Source organism: Neodiprion virginianus, chromosome 6, assembly GCF_021901495.1.
Source record: "Neodiprion virginianus isolate iyNeoVirg1 chromosome 6, iyNeoVirg1.1, whole genome shotgun sequence".
NCBI lineage: Eukaryota > Metazoa > Arthropoda > Insecta > Hymenoptera > Diprionidae > Neodiprion > Neodiprion virginianus.
In genome coordinates, this window is record NC_060882.1 from 1,614,455 (window position 1) to 1,633,683 (window position 19,229).

Below are 19,229 nucleotides of genomic sequence, written 5' to 3' on the forward strand. Positions count from 1 at the left end.
AAACCACGCGACGGCACCGATTCGCAAATTCCTCGATCCTTCGAAAAATGCAGTATTTATTAAAACCTGTGCGATATTCATCCGGAATTTTTATCGTTATTATCATTATTATTACTACTTTATCGTAGAATTTTTCCCGCCTCGTATTCAACGGCAATCGGTAACGAATTAACGTCAATTAAAGTCTGACGCGTTGCGGAGGAGTAACCAGGTTCGCTTTGGTGGATGTGACAAAAAAAAAAAGGAGAAAAATTTGAAACGGCTTAAAAATTGGTTTATCGATATAGAAACCACAGATATCAGCCTGCCTGTTGACTGCTCTGCGTTGTTAAAGCGGCCCAGCCTCGTTTCCACCTCTAATTCAGTACAGATTGAAAACGGAAATTGGCTTAAATTTAATAAAGATCGAAAGATGTCACTTGGACTAGGAGATGAACATTTTTTCCGTCACAGAACCCGCAAATAAATAACGAATATCCCACGGTGACAGTTTAATAACGATGATAATTGATCGATGGACGAGAAATAATGAAGACGCGGATGAAAATGAATTGAAAAAAGAACGGGCGTAAGTGTGATTAAATTCTCCATGAATATTTCAAGATTAATGTTTAAAGAAGCTCGTTTGAAGTTTGTCTGATGAAAAAAGTTTAAGAAAATACTTCTTTTCCATCGTCGGGCAACGCTGATTCGAATACCGAATTCGATTTACTCTCTAAGGAGCTTTCAAACTTGTTGGCAAAATCGTTTTTCCTCGATATCGTCGCTTTTTCTCTCCATCTCGTCGCGCCCAGATCGGCTATCCTGCGGCGTGTAACCAAAGATTCTGCAGCGGGGCTGATCTACGCACGGATTACGTTCATAGGTGTAATATATACACGCAAAATGGGTTAAAGGGGTTGCGTCGACTCGGCGGCCCTAAGTACGACCGACGCATAACGTATGTGTGCAACCCTACGAGAAGGGGTAGCTCGGTACAACCCACAGTATCGGCGAAAGTTCGACTTGCGTGATGGATGCGCTTTAGGGAAGGGATAACTGCAATGATAATAACAATAAGAAAACCGTCATATTGCTGGGAAATATTTTGCCTCCCGAAACGATTTGTCATTTGAATATTTTACAATTTTAAACCCGTTTTGTCGACACCTAAAACGAGAATGATTGTTATCGTTGTTGAAGAAATACGACGCCGCTGAAGCGTGGATTGTTCTCCCTTAATCCTGTCGCGGAGTTCTTATCTTTTTACGCGTCTGTAGGTCGGGAGGGAAAGCTGGCTTGCACGCGAGTGAAACAACCGCCGAACGAAAGCTCGTTTGATAGAAAATTTTGCGACTGGTTAGAGAAGAACTTTTTTTCCCGTGCAAGAGCGCGAGATTAAATTCGATACACGGACCTGTTTGTTTGCTTAATTCATTTTCATCACTACAGGAAGGACGCCGCCGTCAATATGGAGGGCCAGTTTTTGGTACGGCAGATTTACGACGACGAGATTACGTACAATCTGATAGCAGCCGCGGTCAACCGCCTCAGTAGGTATCATCGATACACCATTGATATTTCATTGACAACCCTCGGCCCGATAAACGCCCGGCTCCCATCCAAATTCTCCCCGGGGGCTCTTTTCTTCCCCTTTCTAATTATACCCGTGACGGTGGAGGAAGAAAAGTGGATGAAATCGAAGTAGGATCAAGGAATCGCGAAGTGCGGTTTGACTTGGGGATTTTTATTATTTCGTAAAAGAATAAAAGAAGCTGCAAACAGTCTTCGCAATTTGTTAAAAAAGGTAGTGAGTTTGGTTTTTTTTTTTGCTTCTTTTTATCTCGCAAGCAACACAATACAGACCCGCATAGAGACAGTCAGATTATGCAAAATGTGATTTTTCCATTCCTCTCTGCCTCCCCAATTTGCACACGATTCATATCTCTGCATTTCGCTTGTGCAGAATGAAAGTTTAGGGAAGAGTTTTAGCGGGGATTCCGAGTTATTTCCGGGGAATTTACTTCCCGACGTTTCCATTTCTTTATTTTCTTTGCATTACCGTTATCGTTATTATACATTATTTCTTCCCTCTCTTTTGTCCCATTCTTGACTGCAACGAACCTTGAGCGCAAAGCGAAAATCCCTCGCCATTTAGCCGAGCATCGAGGCGTGCGCATGGATTAAATTATTACATTAATGAAATTGCCGTGTAATTTATTGCAGACATCCCGGCTAACGAAATACTCGAACTATTCGGTAAAATGTTCTTCGAATTCTGCCAGGATTCCGGGTACGACAAAATTCTACAAGTACTTGGCGCTACGCCGAGGGATTTTTTACAGGTAAATATTTCACCCTCCCTTGTACAAAAGCGAAGACGCAAAGTCCCATCTTACACGATGAATTTCTCGCAACGCCGCGACGCCAGAAATCGTCAAACCGGATCAACGGCACTTAATCGAATCCTACGTTTTTCCGTACGCGTTTCATGCCGATTGAGTTTGCTCGTCGCTCCATATATGTATATATTAGGGTACGCCACAAAAAATTATTTTTTTTCAAACATCCGACAAAATTTCGGTAGAACATCTCAAATAGAACATCACATCCAAATATTCGCGCTTAATATTCATATTTAGAAATGCCTATTTCGGTTCTTCCATTTTCCACTTAAATGACACGTAAAGAAAGTCGGGAAATTTTTCTTTTCGTATATGGCTTGACGTATAAATTATCTAAATGCAAAGTCTTGTAGGAAATTTCACGCTCTGTAAAAAAGTACCAAGATAAAATATTTCCAACTCCAACCGATTAAGAGATATTTGCATGTAAACATTGGATCATACGCGAATATCTTTTAATCGGTTAGAGTGAAGAAAATTTTATCTCGGTACTTTTTTATAGAGCATGAAATTTCCTCCAAGACTTTGCATTAAGATAATTTATAAGTCAAGCCGTTTACGAAACGAAAATTAATTCTGTAATTTTTCTATTTTCTTTACGTATTATTTAAATGAAAAATGGAAAAAACAAAATAGGTACCGCTAATATAAGTATCAATAGTAAGAGCTCGTACTTGGATGAGATGTACTATTTGAGATGCTTTGCCAAATTTTGAGGCGCGTTTGAAAAAAAAAAATTTTAAATATATAACACATAAATTTACAATTGAAATACATTTTTAATCCAATTTCCATATATACGGAATTCTCTAATATACGTGAACGAAATCCGCCATTTCTACGTCGCGCCACGTCGGATTTAGAGAGGGAATTTTCACCACCTGCAGCCGCTCGTTTCGCCAGTAAAATATTCTACGTGTATTGTTTTTTTTTCTCCGTCTTTTATTTATTAATTTTTGTCTATTTTCCATTTATCCCTCCGCAATTTCGCCTCTCTTTTTTTTGCTGAATTCAATATTTCTCCAAGCACCGATACGCCGTCAAGCCGTTCACATTATTCAATTTTGCATACGACAATGTGTATTATTACGTTGATCCAAGTTGATTACAATACAAGAAACAGAAAGAGAAAGAGATGGAAAAGAGAGGGTGAAAAAAAAAAAGAAAAAAAATGTCAAAACTCCTTGGGATTTAGTCGCGAGGCATAAAGCGACAATCCGTCAAAACTCGGGGAGCTTTCAAGGCGAGTTATAACCGGGTTGCGAATTTCCACCCACAAAGGGCCGGGGCACGTCTCTTCTGGACGGGTGTAGTTAGTTGCGCGCGGGAAAAGGCGACGAGAGGCGTGCCTTTGAGCGGTGGGAAATACGGTTTATTACGATGAAAAGAACGAAAAGCGTGGGAAGAAGGGAGGGGGGGGGGGGGGGGCAGGGGGGACTAGAATGAGGCAAAAGAAGGGAGGAGGGATGAAAATAACATGCAATCCAAGAATTTGGACGCCCTCCACGACCACTTGGGCACGTTGTACCCCGGAATGAGGGCGCCTTCTTTCCGCTGCACGGAGAGGCCTGAGGACGGGGCTCTTATCCTGCACTACTACTCGGACAGGCCTGGACTCGAGCACATCGTCATCGGTATAGTCAAGGTGAGCTTCGTTACTTCGCAGAAGGGGTGAGTTACAGCGCGGACATTTTTAGAACCAAAATATAACACGACCAGGGCTTGGCAAGTTAAAAGCTCCGCTCAATTCAGCTGAATTTTATCACGACATGACTGTTTCGTGTCTAATTTGTGGGAAAAATATGGAAAACTTGGTATTCTCTTGGAATTTGTTTACTCTCGGAGAAACAATTTCAAAGCTTCTTGTTAATAAGATACTTTTGAAGTATGTTTCAACGAAGAAAATAAAAGCTTTTTTTTATTATACTTTTTACTAAAAATGCACATAATTTTGAGCTATTCTGCATCAGGATGACTATAAAATTCTCCAAGATAAGCAAAATTCTAAAAGTGTCTGGTGATCGTTTGACGAAAAATGTGTCTCTAACGCGTCTGAACAAGTGTTTAAATTTTTCTCAACAATCTGTAATTCACACTGTTTTGAGTTGACAGCCTATAGGAGAATCACTTGCCATTTTTTTTTTCTTTTTTTTACACGGAGATTGATTTCAGACAATTTATTTCTGTATTCTCTGAAATTCTTTTTCATTTTCGGTATAAATTTTTTCACCGTTCTCCAACGCGTGGCTAAATTTATCAGCAATATTTTTGTTACTTTGGCGAAGTGTTCCGCAAAATTTGATGAAACTTTCGTTAGACCTGGCAGTGCGGCATTTTTTCGTCAAACCGAAAACCTGTCGTGGTAATCTGGCGCAGTACGTGGTGTTCCACACTCCGCGGCCTGCAGATACACACTCGTTGGTTAATTTCCCATTAATTTGCATGAGGGGAAATTGACGTTGAATAAGGAATACCGGCTCGGAAGCTTCGCAAGGATGAAGTTGGGCGGTAACCGGCCGGTCTTCTTCCTTCTCTCAAGTCTCCCGGCCCTCGTTCGTGTTCAAAATTTTCGCCAATATCAAGATTCACTCCTTTAGAGGATTGAACCCTTACAATATATCGGATGTAAACTTTTCTCAGACCGTGGCGAAGAAGCTGCACGGAACGGACGTCGACATGCGGATACTGAAGACGAAGAACGAGTGCGATCACGTCCAGTTTCTTATAACGGATTCCTCGACCCCGGGTGTCGTCTCGAAGCCGATGATCGCCGAACTGCAAACTTTGTCCCGCGGTAAGTGGAGATCTGCTCCTGGACGAATTCCGCCGTCCTTTGTCAAGTTGTTTTTCATCGGTTTCTTCCCGTCTACTTTCTGCTCTTTTGCATTATACTGCACCGTCTGCACAATTTTATTCAGGAGGAAACTTTCCCCCCGAGCAATTGTTTAAAATATCCTGTTTACTCGGGGAGTTTTTGCCGCGAGCTTGCGGGCTTCGGATAATAAAAAACTTGGCACGGCGGAACTTGTAGTCGCTCTTTTCAAAAGTTAAAAATAGGAGGGAAAATTCTGGGCGAACTGTGTGATATCCTTGCGCTTCGTTTCGCCGACTTCTCGTTTGTTTTCCCGTCGCTTTTCAAAGGCTGACGAGACGGAGACGCTGCCCCCAAAAGGCGCCAGATAAACGCCGACGCTTCGGTGTTACGATTTGAAACAATACCCACGACCGCAATTTCTGGGTAATTAGCTCCGGCGCTTAGCGATGATATCTCAATTCTTGGCTTTCGCAAATTTTACTTCAATTGTAAGGCAAGACAAGCCAAAAGCACTCTCAAGCGTCGGCTGCAGAGCCGTCGGTCGAATCTTATTATCCGAGTAATCTTGTGTGCATTCAGCGAATCGTTCATAAGTGGAATAAGAGAGAGGGAATTGAGGCTTCGGGCTTTATTGTTACATTGACGTAATAGCGGGGGTAATGATAATAATAACAACAACGAGAACCTTCCACGATTTCGACATACGCCCGATCCTCTCGCTCTTCTCCGAAACGTGAAAAACAAAGGGGACGAGAGAAATGTTTTGTTTTTCATTTCAAAGCTTCGCAACCCCGGCTGACCTGCCGCACGCCAAAATTGAGGGTAAGATAATATCAACAAACCGAGGCACCGGGCAGTTTTCTCCCCCATTTTTAAAATTAAAACGGTTTTGCATGTACGACCGACTTTACATTTTGCGATGAAGCCTTTTCCCTCCCTCTGTATTTTTATATTTTTTTATTTTCAAATTCCTTTTGTTACACGAAATATCATTGCTGCTGGTGTAAACGCGCTGAATATCGATCGGGGAAATTTTATCGCCGCACGTTTAAACTTCCGTCCATTGAAATATTCGACAGTATATCGAACGGATACCGACTTGGCTCTGCAGGGTGATAAAATTTTTATTATACCTCCCTACAGTGACCGTAAAGGTTCCTTTTGTTGAGCCGGCGTCACTCTTCTGCAGATCTGCACTTCATCGACCCTCGATATTGTCCCTTAATGTTGCAGAGCCCAGGGTTAGTCCGGCTACTTTTTGCCGGGTATTTCCCTTTCATCTAATGTTCAACAGACAACTGACGATCGTGCAGACCGGCAGCACGATCACCCGGGTCATCCCCCAGGTTTCGACCGGTAATTGCAAGCTGAACGACATCCTGCTCACCGTAAGTCACACGCAAGTCCAACGAGTCGAATCGCTCGCTCGTTTATTCTCGTATTTGTTTTCCAATCTCGTTTTCCCTGTTTTCTTTTTATCCACCTCGGATATTCGGGAGTGGATATTTCCGATATCTGTCAAGTCAACCGACACTCCATTACTCATCGATTCGAGTTTCTCTGGATTGACCTAAGCCCGTTCGGTCCGGGTGACGTAACGTCGCATTTTGCTTTGTCGACGTTCTTTCACTGGTTTAAGAAGTTGATCCAAAACCCGTGGAATCTATTGGGATCAGGTACTCGAGGGGTCTGAAATATTAGAAATCTGATGACGCGACGGGGATGAATGTCCGGGATTGAAAGAAATCACGGGAACCAATGAAACTTTTTGATTATACTCCAATGCTCCCGCATTTTTTTTCCCCCTCGCATTCACTCTCCTCCCTTAGTCGATTCATTTTTCCAGGTCCGGCCCCACCTCGAGCTGACTTTTGAAAATATATTATCGCACATCAACACGGTGTACGTCTTGCGAACGAAAACTGGCGTGATGAAGGTCGAGGCTGCCGAGGAATTCTCGAACATGCGTCTTAAAGTGAGACTAAAACACGTTATGCTAACAGTGATTCGAGTGTTTGCACGGGGGAAACCGTTTCAGTGGAGATTGAGCGTTATAGGATTTCGGCGAATCAGTGCGAGAAACAGTCGGGAGTTCTCGCGGGTAACGAAGAGATAAAAGAGAATCGAATTCACCGCCTTGCGGCGGTCGTTTCGGGGGATGTAGAAAAATTACTGAAACGGTAACGCCGAGACGAATGCTAAATAATAAAGTCGAGTAATCGGAGTAATCGGCATTCGCTTTCGCTCGCAGGGCCAGATGCTTTACATCCCGGAAGCGGATCTGGTAACTTTCTTGTGCTACCCGAGCGTGATGAATCTCGACGATTTGACCAGGTAACAGTAATATTTATTTATCTTAGGTCATTTCTCGAGACGGCGTATGAATAAATTGTGTGTATAGAATTACGTCACCTTGTAACATACACGCGATTTGTCTCTTGCATGGCTCGTATAAAATTCCCCCAAACTTCTTCCTACGCACGGCTTATAAGATTCTCTTCCCTTATTTTATCTTCGCGCACGCACATTTTTTTTTTTTTCTTCTATCATTCTTTCTTTTTCCCTCATATCTTTCACACCCGGCTCGTTCCCTCGCAGGCTTTAAATCGCCAATAAATCGCTGCGTTGCACCGAAACCGGAAGGTATAACCTTCTCCGAAACGTCCAATAAATTTTCCCGGATATCACCACATCCCGTTACGTTCATCTCTCGATTAAACACGCATCAATTAAACCCTCCTTAGTCTGATTTCACCTGGCCCTTGTTCCTCGCGTAAGCCAAATCACGCAAAGCCTTGAAATAGGCAAACGTCTGTTCATTTGAGTTACAGTCCGTTGAACCAGTCGCTGGTCTGTAATACGCTCAACTTGAAACTATATTACCTTTGCTCAATTTTCTCCAGTCTTCTCGGCAATTCAGGAATCTAGTCTTGCCCGTGAGTCGAGGTAGAAAAATTTTTTCGCCCCTTTAAATTGGTTTCACAAAAAAAAATTGTTTTTTACCACCGTATAAAATCCCTCGCGCAGCAGTAAATATATCCCGAGTGAAATTTTTTACCATCAGTTTTGCTGGTACAAGTTGTCTGAAAATCCCTTCCACCGTCCCTTTTTTTCCACTTTCTTTTTATTCCTTCACTTTTTACGTTTCTTCTTCTGCTTATATTTCGCATGAATTTCGGCTTACGAATTTGAGCGATATAAAAATGAAGGGGGCTGCCGAGAGAAAAAGGGAGGGCGAATTTGTCACGTAATATCAGGAGGGGTGGAAGTCTACGTGACGGAGTGCGATACGGTAGTGAGTGGGGCGAAAGGGGGTTGAAAATGGGAGAAAACAGCCTGACGAACCTTTTTATTGGTTCCTGGAATCTCGTCATCGCTCCCTCAAACTTTCTGCCTTTCGCGAATATCCATTTTCTCCTATATTTCTTACTTTTCGAACGAGAGAATGGCCCGCGAAGCCTCACGCGCTTATTTTACGTCTCAGCAGTCGTGAACGTAACTGTGAAGGTATTTACCTCGAGCCCCTCGCGACGCATAACTCACTCTGAGATATGTCGTTTAATTCCATTGTTTCTACGGGGTGAAGTGCCCCTCTGTCGACTCGCGAGAGCTTGTAACTCCCCTTACCTACCCCTCTTTTCCACCCTTCCTCTCTCTCTCTCTCTTATTCTCGTCTTCTCCTTCTCTATCGATCCCTCCTTGCAGTGCAAGAAACGCCTTTGTTTCACTCGTTTCTTTCCAGGGGGCGACTTTTAGTGCAGAAGGAAACGAGCCCCGTATCAGCCTTCGGGCTACAGCGAGAAATACTTGCCTCTGACACGCGATGTTCAGCCGATTTTCACCGCGGCGGATGTTTCAGGGCAGGAATTTCGCCCCGAGCCGAACCGTGAATTTTCATCCCTTCGATGCCCGGCAAAAATTTGTCGAGGACAAATCGGGCGGTTCCGACAACTTGCCCCTTTTCTTCCACCCCGTATCTTCAAATCGATTGTTTGCGGCTGCACTTTCCTACAGGAACGTTTCGGCAAGCTTCTCGAACATTCTCACCCCTGATAAAGTCTCTTATCTCCCTCGGCGACCCGCGAGAAATGAAATATGCTTCGCCGGCCATGACCGGGTTTTAAGGCAAATCTCTACCCTCGAGATAGTTTTCCCTCCACTTTGTGCACCCGTTTACACTGTACAGGTTATGCACACATGTACGCTTCCTTTTTTCTCTTTCTTCCTCGCCTTTTGTCCCTACCGAGTAATTTCTCCGGCACTGGTAGTTTTCTCTGGAGGGATTTGTAATTAGTGTCTCGGTACGCAATTATTATCAAATTACCTCGCAGGTCTCGTCAAACAGACGCAATTGTTCTCATCTCATTAACCTGTGTTATGCCTTAGTTTGCGTGTGTTTTCTGCATTATTCAGGTCTCTCTGAATAATTCGCGAGTCGGGGATGACTCGAGTTTCCTCAACGCCTCCTACCATCCACAAAAAAAAAAAAAAAAAAATCACCGCTTCTAAGGAAGATCATTTTTTCCAAACGACTCTGCGAACAAAAAAAGCCAGGGAACCGAACTTCGTCTTGAGACAAATTCTATATAACCACGAAGTTGAATTATCTTATTTGTTCGTCTGTTTTCATCCCAGAGCACATTGCAGTGACGCAGATCTGATTTCGTAGTAAAAGTTTCTTTTTTTGCTCCATGTTTTTTCCATCTCTCAAGTCTCTCTCCACTACGAAATGGGTCAAAGAATCGAGCGAAAAACAACGCCGCAGTCGTACCGTGAAGAATTTTTTCGTCCTCCCCCTCCATATATACCTACGTATATCAATCCTTTATGGATATTCGATGACGATTTTATCGTACCTCGACGGGACAGACAGACGCTGGTTTCACCCTAACCGTCGAACTTCACCCCTACCAAAGCGAACATTATCTCTTCACGTCTCGCGATAGTAGCTGTAGACGGTTTTTTCGATGGGTCACCCGTGCAAGTGATTTGCTCGAGAACTCGCCTTGTTCCTTTAGGCGCGGACTCTATCTCAGCGACATTCCCCTTCACGATGCGACCCGGGATCTCGTCCTGATGTCCGAGCAGTTCGAGGCCGACTACAAGCTCACCAGGAACCTCGAACTACTGACGGACAAGCTTCAGCAGACCTACCGCGAGCTGGACGGCGAGAAGCAGAAGACCGACAGGTGAGAAGGATTCTCAAGGATTCGAATCGTTACATGGTTTCTCATTGCTTTCGCCCCCTTTGCGACAGGCTCCTCTACTCCGTACTTCCGATATCGGTGGCGAGCGAATTGCGCCACTCGCGACCAGTTCCGGCGAAAAAATACGACTGCGTGACGCTACTGTTCTCAGGAATCGTTGGGTTCGGTGCCTACTGCGCTGCCCACACGGATTCCAGCGGCGCGATGAAGATCGTCAACATGCTGAACCAACTCTACATCGCCTTCGACGTGCTCACGGACCCGAAGAAGAACCCAAACGTCTACAAGGTGCGATTACCACTTGTGAAAAATGCCGGCTTTATTACGGTACGGTAACTTGTTAAAATTATTGTTGCCGCGGAAACTTTCCAGCGTCCGCGATTAAAGGCAACGTGCTCTAATTGATGCATTTAACTACATACTCAGAGGAACGGATGCCGAGACCGATGTGCCGAACCAGTCGCGTTGATGCGAGACCGGCAAATTAACCACTTACTGCCAGCAACGTAACACGCGGCTGTTTCTGCCACTTGGTATTGAGGCGACCGTACCTGCGTCGATATAACTTCACTCGTCAATGGTGCTCGTGGTACTCATTCGCTGATTGGGTACAGTAATCGAAGCATGTCTCGGTTACCAATCGTCACGCGGTTGAATCGAAGGGTTCGATAGAGAAGCGGGGGGAATTATTATAAAAGGCTTCCATTATACCGGGGTTTCATTGACATGGCAAAATTCCACGGTACTTCTCAGCGCTGTTTTCTCATTCATCCCAATCAACCTTGCACCGAAATGTGTAATAACGAAAGCTGCGACGCTCATTCCCAACCTGTTCAATGCCTCCGTCAGGTGGAGACTGTCGGTGACAAGTATATGGCAGTCAGTGGTTTGCCAGAGCCATGTCGAAGCCACGCTCGCTGCATCGCCAGGCTGGCCCTGGACATGATGGATCTGGCAGCGGACGAAGTTCAAATCGACGGGGAGCCGGTGGTGAGCATTTTCTGTTTTTATTATCATCGTTTCCAAAGCGCGGGCGGCAACCCGTTGAAATATTCATTTGGCTGTCGCTCGAAGAAGAGCCACCTCGACGATCAGATCGTTCTAGGATACGGATTTCATTTCCGTATATTTTCTTACCGCCGTCAAAGTTTCTTCTCTGGCTCTTATTTATTTGCATTACAGAAGTCTCGCCCATCGAGTTTCTGTGAATTCCGATAGATCGGAACTTGATGTATGATCGCAAGTTCCTTCGTAACCTTTACACTCAATTCATAAGGTTTTGTGCTCGATTATGATTAACGGTTATGATTTGAGGGTAGTTAAAGTTGGCTCACTGCGATAGTCGCGTCTTTCGTAGAGTTATCGACTTTTCACTTTCCTTGTCAACGTGTTTCTCAAGTTTCGCACAAAAATTCCTGTTCGCCAAAGAGAACAGGTGTTTTTTTTATCTTCATAATCCAAGCGATTATTTCGTAGATCAGGGTTGATTGATTGGTTGACATAAAAATATAAAGGAAAAACAGTGAAAACAGTTGAATCATGAATCGGAAAGCTTTTTTGTAATTATTGTAGCGAAACTCTCAAATCCAGAACGAAAGATTGCGAATGAGTTTTCGAGGTAAATGAAGTGTATTTTCAGAAGCCTAAAAGTCCGACGAGGGGAAAAAGGCTTTGATCAAGCAATTAAAATCTTGAATACATAACGGACGATAAGTCGGGCATCCTGCCGAGTTTAAAAGTCCGCTTGTTATTAGCAGCCCCCGCGGTAGTATAGCTGTAGCGGTAGGAGAAAAGAGCCGAATGAAAAACGATTGTTCAATTTGCAGAAAATTACAATTGGGATTCACAGCGGGGAAGTCGTCACTGGTGTAATTGGGCATCGAATGCCGAGGTACTGTCTCTTCGGTAATACCGTTAACCTGACCAGTCGGACCGAGACTACTGGGGAACCGGGAAAAATCAACGTGTCGGAGGATGCATACAGGTATGTACGACGAACATCGAATTCACTCAGCGACACTCACACCCGCTAATTGGCAGGCTTTTCCAAATCAATGAATCCAGGGCGCGGATTGTTCCGCGTGATGAATAACCACGGGTGATAATTTATTATCAAATCCCACGGTACACACGCCTCGGCGGAGTACAATAATTTATTCATAAAACTAGAGTGTTCCCGACACGATCCGCGCCTCATCTCCGCCAAACAATGCTGATCCCTCGATCAGGAATTCCAACTGTCAGTCGGCGAGCAGGTCCAGGTACTCCCGGAGGGACTGGGGTATCCTAAGTTCCTTAATCCCGTGGGGGAGGGCCCAGTTGTCGAAGAGCGACTGTCGCACCCGGCATCTGCAAAGGTGTTTCAGCTCGGGTGGAGAGATGCCGCTTCGTTCGGGGGGCACCAGATTACTCTCGACGAATTTCGGGTATTGATCGTAGAGCGGAACCGTCTCCACCCCGCTCCGATCGGCGATGTGACTCGGGGTGTTGACCCTGACCAGAGGTACCGTCCGCAGAAGCACCCTCAGACAGGCGACCAGCTGAGGCGGATATTGACCGGGCTCCACTTCCAGCTCCGAGAATTTGTTCAGGACCATTTCGAGCGGGGACGGTGATAATCCGTCGGCGAAACTCGACGCTCCGTACCTGAGGAGAAGCAGCAAAATGTCCGGACTTCCGACCTGGATGACCACCCGGATGGGGATAGCCTGCCCGTAGGACTCCATTGGGACGTCGACGAAACGGCACTTGCCGGTGGAAGCTGGGCTCGAGTAGAGGAGCCGGCCGGAGTTGGCGTGATCCATGAAGTAGATCAAGGCCCTGATGTTCTCTTCGCGGTCCTCGAAGTCGCTCTTCCACCCCGACAGGAAGTGCGTCACTCTGGTGCCGAATATCGCCCCTACGAATATCCTCTCGAAGGTCTTTTCGCAGTAGAATATGTCGTTCAGCAACCGCGAGACTATCTCGTTGTTACGTAGCTCCCAGTCGAAGCATAGCTTCATCGCTACGTACAAGACGTTGTGGAACTTCCCAAGAAGACAGATCGACCCGTTTTCCACCAGCGTCAGGTTGTGGTAACGCAACGCCGCCAGCACCGCCCTCTCGCACACTTCCGTGTTCTCCAGCTCCTCACCTGGAGCAATAAGGGTTCTTTGAAGCGGGTTTGGAGGAACCGAGAGTGAGCGCGTTTTTATTTTTCGGTGGGTTGAGAGGAAGACGACGGCTAATGCGGGGGATTCTTACTTTGCGTATTTCTTTTTTCGTTTCTTTTACTTACCTTTGGCACAGCCTTGGATAATTGCAGTGAAGTAATTGACTAAGGCACGTCTTTTGTACCGGGATAAAAGACTGCTGCGTTCCATTTCGGAGAATATTTGATCAAAGTAACAGTCGATCACCACCTCCATTATATTTTGCCCGGGGTCTGAACGTCGGAATGAGATAAAAATCAGCGAATTGTAAATCAACGGGGCCGGACCGGCAAGTAGTTATGAAAAAAAAAACGCGGTTGACACGACGGAGGCCAGCGTGATTTTGCCGAGGGAACGTCTGTCCGTGGAAGAGTGAAAAGCTGCGTAAATTCGATTATACTTAGGGGTGCATTTAGCCGGCTTCACGGCTGCAGTTCTCGCTTGCTCATCGTATTAGGTACGAGACTCGATATCACGTGACTCTCGCTTTCCGCGTATCCCCGTTGAGAATGTATACGTACCATTCTGTTTACCGTTTCTCATTTATTTCAGTCGAGTGTTTTACGAAAAGTAAAATTATATTTTCACATTTAATTTTCATCCGAGTAGTAAAACGAATGTTTAGCTACTGAGCGTGAAAGAAACGTTGAAAAAAAAAGGAACAACATTGATACGGTTGCGGCGTAAAACGTTGTGGAAAATATTTTTTCCCGAACTAATTATAGGAGGCTTTGATCTCGTTGTAATTAACCAGCTCACCGAGCGAGGGCCGTTAATTAAATACCTGCTGGCAATTTTGCATCGCTCAAGAGTTTGAGAAACGTTAAACGATGGAGCTGGGCTACCACATTACCTGCAATAACGAGTAACAAGCTGTACAGATCAAAACTGCGTCTGTGCGGTGGATGGATATAGCACGCATCGTCAGGTGCAGGCGATGAAGATATTTTTTACGTGCCAAATGAGTATGAACATATCGAATCCGGGAGTCGATGATATCACGGACGGTGAAGATTTACAGCATTAACGGACAAACCTCGAAATGTCATAAGAATAACGACTATACTAATGATTTTATTGCCAACGTTCCAGACTCGTTCTAGATTATCATCATTGTTATGAAGTTTATCAGAGCGAGTCGCGTTATGAATATGTATCGATGATTTCTGACAAAAGATACGTATCATCTCTCTGGTCACATGTAACGTCTAGATTAGATCCGTCGAATCAGTCCCGTTGAAGTGCTTGGAGTGCCTACTTGTGATCCGCGTAATGGACAGTCAGACTCGGCGATAATCAAGCGGCTCGCGACGTCACGCAAGAGCACCTTGGAGTCACAATTACTGTCTGACGAGCCCGTGCCAGGAGAGATGAATACGGTTCGTTAAGGTTTGGGAACCGGCTGCGCCGGAAATTGGTCGAGCCTCTGGCATTTCGTTTCATAAATTGACCAGCAGCAGCTGTACTCTGCATGGTGTGCGCTGCGTCAGATTTAAGTTTCGGAAAGAGGTGCAGGTACCTGTATGGAGGTAGCGAGTATTTCGAACTTTGGATCGTGGTCGAAGCGGTGGCTTTCTTATCGGCTTACTTTGTTCCAGATACCTTTGCATGCCGGAGAACCAGGACCCGCAATTTCTTTTGGAATACCGTGGGCCAGTCACCATGAAGGGGAAGTCGGAGCCAATGAACGTCTGGTTTCTCACCAGAGAAAGGGAGCTCGCTGCGTAACTTATGTCTTCAAGGAAAAACGTGTATACCTGTACTCGCTCACGTCATTATTTATTCATTACCGAAAAATTCTCTCAATAGCAATAACGACACGACTTAACGACCTACATATACATACACACATGAATATAAATTATACAAATACACTTATACAAGATAACTGATGGGTAGGCCTGATAGTAAAATGTAATGATAATGTATACAAATAAATATCGCTGTTAACTATAGTTGCAGTAACCGCGTTGGCGCTAAATTGAAAAATTTCAACCAAAGATCGTCGTAATGTCAAATTTAGGCCGCGCCGATACGCGCCGACATGCGACAGCTAAATGCCTGTAAGTTGAAAATTTTCAACGTCTCAATTAAGATCACTCTGTCTCTTGCGAGCAAGAATCTAAGCGTACCTACTTGGTAATCTCTATTCTTAATGCAAATCAGGAAAGCCTTGTAATACTATTGTTGTTATCGTATTATTATCATCGTCGTTATATTCAAGCGGCGATCAGTAGCTCGCAAATTGCTGTTGCTGTTGCCGCTGTGCTGAAATCACTATACTCACCGTCAGCGACAATTGAAACTACTAAGAACTCGAGAGAAACGATGACTACGACAACGAGGGGGAGGAGAGGTTCGCACAGCTTTCTTTCTTTCCACGACCGGATTCTGATGAGCCAGCGAAAATTAACGATTCGCCGTGAGTCTTCGATTCGTTTCTCGCTGCTGCTGCATGCAAGACTGAAGTATATACACTACGAAAATTCATCACACGGATCAATGGTTGCTTTTGATCAATTCTTGGATGGACAAGGTTTTCAGAATATCGCATCACTGCACTGAACTCCAAACGTTTTGAAATTCTTTGGCTTGTCGGCCGAACGTGAATCGACATACATGAAATCAAGGAAAGGAGGAGCGAGTAAGTCAGTCAGAAAGTAACTAACAATTAAGTAAGTTTAAGAGCCAAGAGTCAAGTCTGGTCTGGCCCATGAATAAAAAGGTGCAAACATCGTACAGACGACGGTGCAAAATAACCAACGAAAAGAGTGCAGCTCAGGAAATTGAACGATGTGTACCGAGCATACGTAGCTGCACAGTTGAAAAGGATATCAAGAATGCAGAGTCAGAGAGAGAGAGAGAAGGCTGACTGCAGCTTGTGCCCCGCAAGAGAGGAAAAAATAATGATGATTCAAAAAGAGCCGAGGCATGGTGAAAAGGAGAGAAAAAAAGGAGGAACAAACACGACGTACCCACTCGATACAGGAATGCGGAGAGCTGAGGGAGTGTAACGGAACCTGTTCTAGTCGTATTCTTCCTCTTCCGTGTCTCCGTCCGTGGGCAAGGTCAACATAACGAACCCGCTCTACGATTTCATACGATCGGACCACAGGTGTCTGCGCTCGACGTGCTCGATGACTTGGAAGGCGCTGCGTCTCCGTTGAGTGGGAGTTAAGGACGAATGCTGATGCGAAAGGACGAGGTCCGCCTACCTGAGCGCCGATTTCGGCAGGTATACAGGTAACGCGGATATCGGCGTCCCGTCCATGGAGGTTCATTTAAACGACAAACCGGAGGAGACTGTGCTCGGCGAGTCGTCAGAGGACGCCACGGCCTTCTTACCGGACCGAGAACCCGCTTCGAAACCAGCCAAGGCAAAGGCGAAGGAAGGAGAACCACGGGCCACAGTCACGAGGATCGAATCGACTCGACTCGACTCGACTGGGTTCCCCACCCGAGAAATAAGGCTATTGGAGAAGGAGTGAATCGCGGGCCGACCGCACTCTCCGGTAACAGTTTACGGACAACCGGTAGAGCCGAGCGTTCTCTCAGTGTCTTGGGTTCTACCTTGCTTTTTGCGACGCGTCAATATATACACACATATATATATATATACATAGATTTTTTTTCTCACGGCCGATCGGAGTATCGCGAACGGGAGTAAATCCTCGAGGATTATCTAGATTGCGTCGAAGTCAAAGTGCCGTTTCCACTTAGTGATCGTTATCTCGCCTTGAACGAGTAGCCGATATCATCGAATGGATCCGGCGAGTCGGTACAGCGGTATATCGGCGCAGGTAATAACGATGTGAAGATAAGAAACAGAGCGACAGAGAGAGAGAGAGAGAGAGATAGCAGGTGATACGCAATCCGTGGACCGGGTCGTGGAGCCCAAGAGCGACAGACCTTTTCGCCACTCGGGTATTAAATGGACGAGGTGAACGGAATGACCGTCTCTCCGGCACTGCCACCCAAGGAACGGAGCTGCAAGGTAACCGGGCAAGATGCGCGCCAGACGACAATCTCGATCCAGACTATCCAGAGCCTCTCCCTCCCCGTGGTGCCGGTCGGCGGCGGTCCGACTTCCGAGGCCGGAGCAACGGTATTTGTCGGTGGCACAGTGCCACCAACCTCGGCATCGTCGGCCTGGCGAGTACCGGTGGTGCAGAAGTCGAACGGTTATCAGTCGCTCCAGCAACACTCCTCGCAGCACCATCAGCAGTCCTCCCAGCCTGCCCACGTTGTCAAGATCCGTATAAACCCGGACGACTCGGCTGGCAAGGTCGTCTCTACGGTGCGGGTCACTCTGGACGACGAGAAGGTGTACGAAAACGGTAGCGGAAGCGGTAACAAGAACAACAACAACAACAACAACGAAAAGCACAACAACCACAACAACAACAACAACAACAACGAAGGGGAGGAGGAGGAGGAGGCGGAAGGGAAGGACAGCGACAAGAGTAAAAACAACAAGAATACAAACAATACGATACACAACGCGGACGGCGCGAAGGTGCAGAGTGCGGGTGGCGTGGTGAACGGTATCGCGAGTGACCGTGGTTGTGTCCGAATAAGTGTCGGTAGCAACGAGGCGGACATTAATCGGGAGGACATGATAGTACAGCGCGAAGTTCCTGGCGCGTTGAGCTCATCGGCCGGGAACAGATCCAGTTCCTGTTTCTACTACAGTACGTTTCAGGGCTCGATTGGGACGATGGTGATGTCAAGCGGACAGTGCTCGCCGAGTGATACCTTGGACAGCGGGACCTGCAGCGATCTTGACGGAACGCCGCCGCCCTTGCCGAAGAAGAAGAACGCGAGCACCGTTATCCTGGGAAGCGGGCAGCACAACAGGACCGGGAGCCTGACCAGCAGCGGGGCCGAGATCGACAGCGATGACAACGAGAGCAACGTCAGCTGCGATTCGCTGAACAGCAGCGAGATGAACGCGGGCGCCGACGAGCTCGGTAGCAAACCGAAGGAGCCCGACGAAGCTCGCAATCTCGCCGTCAAGGCGGCACCGATATCCGTCAAACCGCCGGAGCCCACGTCGCCCGATAACGACGCTGCTCTCAGTCAAAAATCGAGCCTCGACCGCGCTCCGTCACCCGCGACATCGTCGATCGGGACCGGCTCCGTCTCCTCGAAGACGTCGAGCACCCCTCGCGTACGGAGCCCCGACGGCCAAGAGCCGATCCGGCGCTCACCGCCGGTGGTCAAGGAGTGCGCCTACGAGGACAAGAAGATGGAACGCATGCGAATGCAGGACGAAACTGCCGCGGCCGAGTTCTACGCCAACTTCAACCGCGGGAACGGGACCAAGTACCTCTACGACGACGACAGGTTCTACAAGTTCCACGTAAGCGAGAACCTCGAGGAGGCCAGGGACGTCGCCGCGGCCGCTGCCGCTGCCCTCGCCGACCCCGGGAGCGACGAGTTCTTCGCCGGGTACAAGATGCTCGACCGCGAGGCCATCCGCAGCGCGCGAGGCACCGTTCGGGGCGTCAAGAACAGGGTGCGAGCCGGCATCGCGACCTTCCTCCAGCAGCCAGCTACCAAGGTGTGTATGCGTCGTCCTTGCCCCGGGTTTCGACCATCTTTTCGCGAGTCTCCGCAGCTCCGCGGCCGG

General features: G+C 46.6%; 2 protein-coding genes across 2 annotated transcripts in view; one reads left to right on the forward strand and one right to left on the reverse strand.

Moving 5' to 3' along the window:
- The window catches only part of LOC124307237 (soluble guanylate cyclase gcy-33-like), an 86,168-nt gene that overhangs the window by 45,487 nt on the left and 21,452 nt on the right, over positions 1 to 19,229 (forward strand). The window contains exons 3-15 of the mRNA XM_046768750.1: positions 1,432 to 1,532; positions 2,206 to 2,324; positions 3,874 to 4,029; positions 5,025 to 5,178; positions 6,433 to 6,587; positions 7,046 to 7,174; positions 7,451 to 7,533; positions 10,218 to 10,388; positions 10,457 to 10,694; positions 11,256 to 11,396; positions 12,233 to 12,390; positions 15,196 to 15,321; positions 17,528 to 19,160. Coding sequence (XP_046624706.1) covers positions 1,432 to 1,532; positions 2,206 to 2,324; positions 3,874 to 4,029; positions 5,025 to 5,178; positions 6,433 to 6,587; positions 7,046 to 7,174; positions 7,451 to 7,533; positions 10,218 to 10,388; positions 10,457 to 10,694; positions 11,256 to 11,396; positions 12,233 to 12,390; positions 15,196 to 15,321; positions 17,528 to 19,160 — 3,364 coding nt within the window. The remainder of the gene's footprint in view (positions 1 to 1,431; positions 1,533 to 2,205; positions 2,325 to 3,873; positions 4,030 to 5,024; positions 5,179 to 6,432; positions 6,588 to 7,045; positions 7,175 to 7,450; positions 7,534 to 10,217; positions 10,389 to 10,456; positions 10,695 to 11,255; positions 11,397 to 12,232; positions 12,391 to 15,195; positions 15,322 to 17,527; positions 19,161 to 19,229) is intronic.
- On the reverse strand, positions 12,477 to 13,952 carry LOC124307193 (uncharacterized). Its single transcript, XM_046768642.1, has 2 exons — positions 13,684 to 13,952; positions 12,477 to 13,539 (listed from the first exon to the last, which is right to left on the reverse strand). The coding sequence occupies exons 1-2, from the start codon at positions 13,811 to 13,813 to the stop codon at positions 12,647 to 12,649; spliced, it is 1,023 nt and encodes a 340-aa protein (XP_046624598.1). The 5' UTR covers positions 13,814 to 13,952; the 3' UTR covers positions 12,477 to 12,646.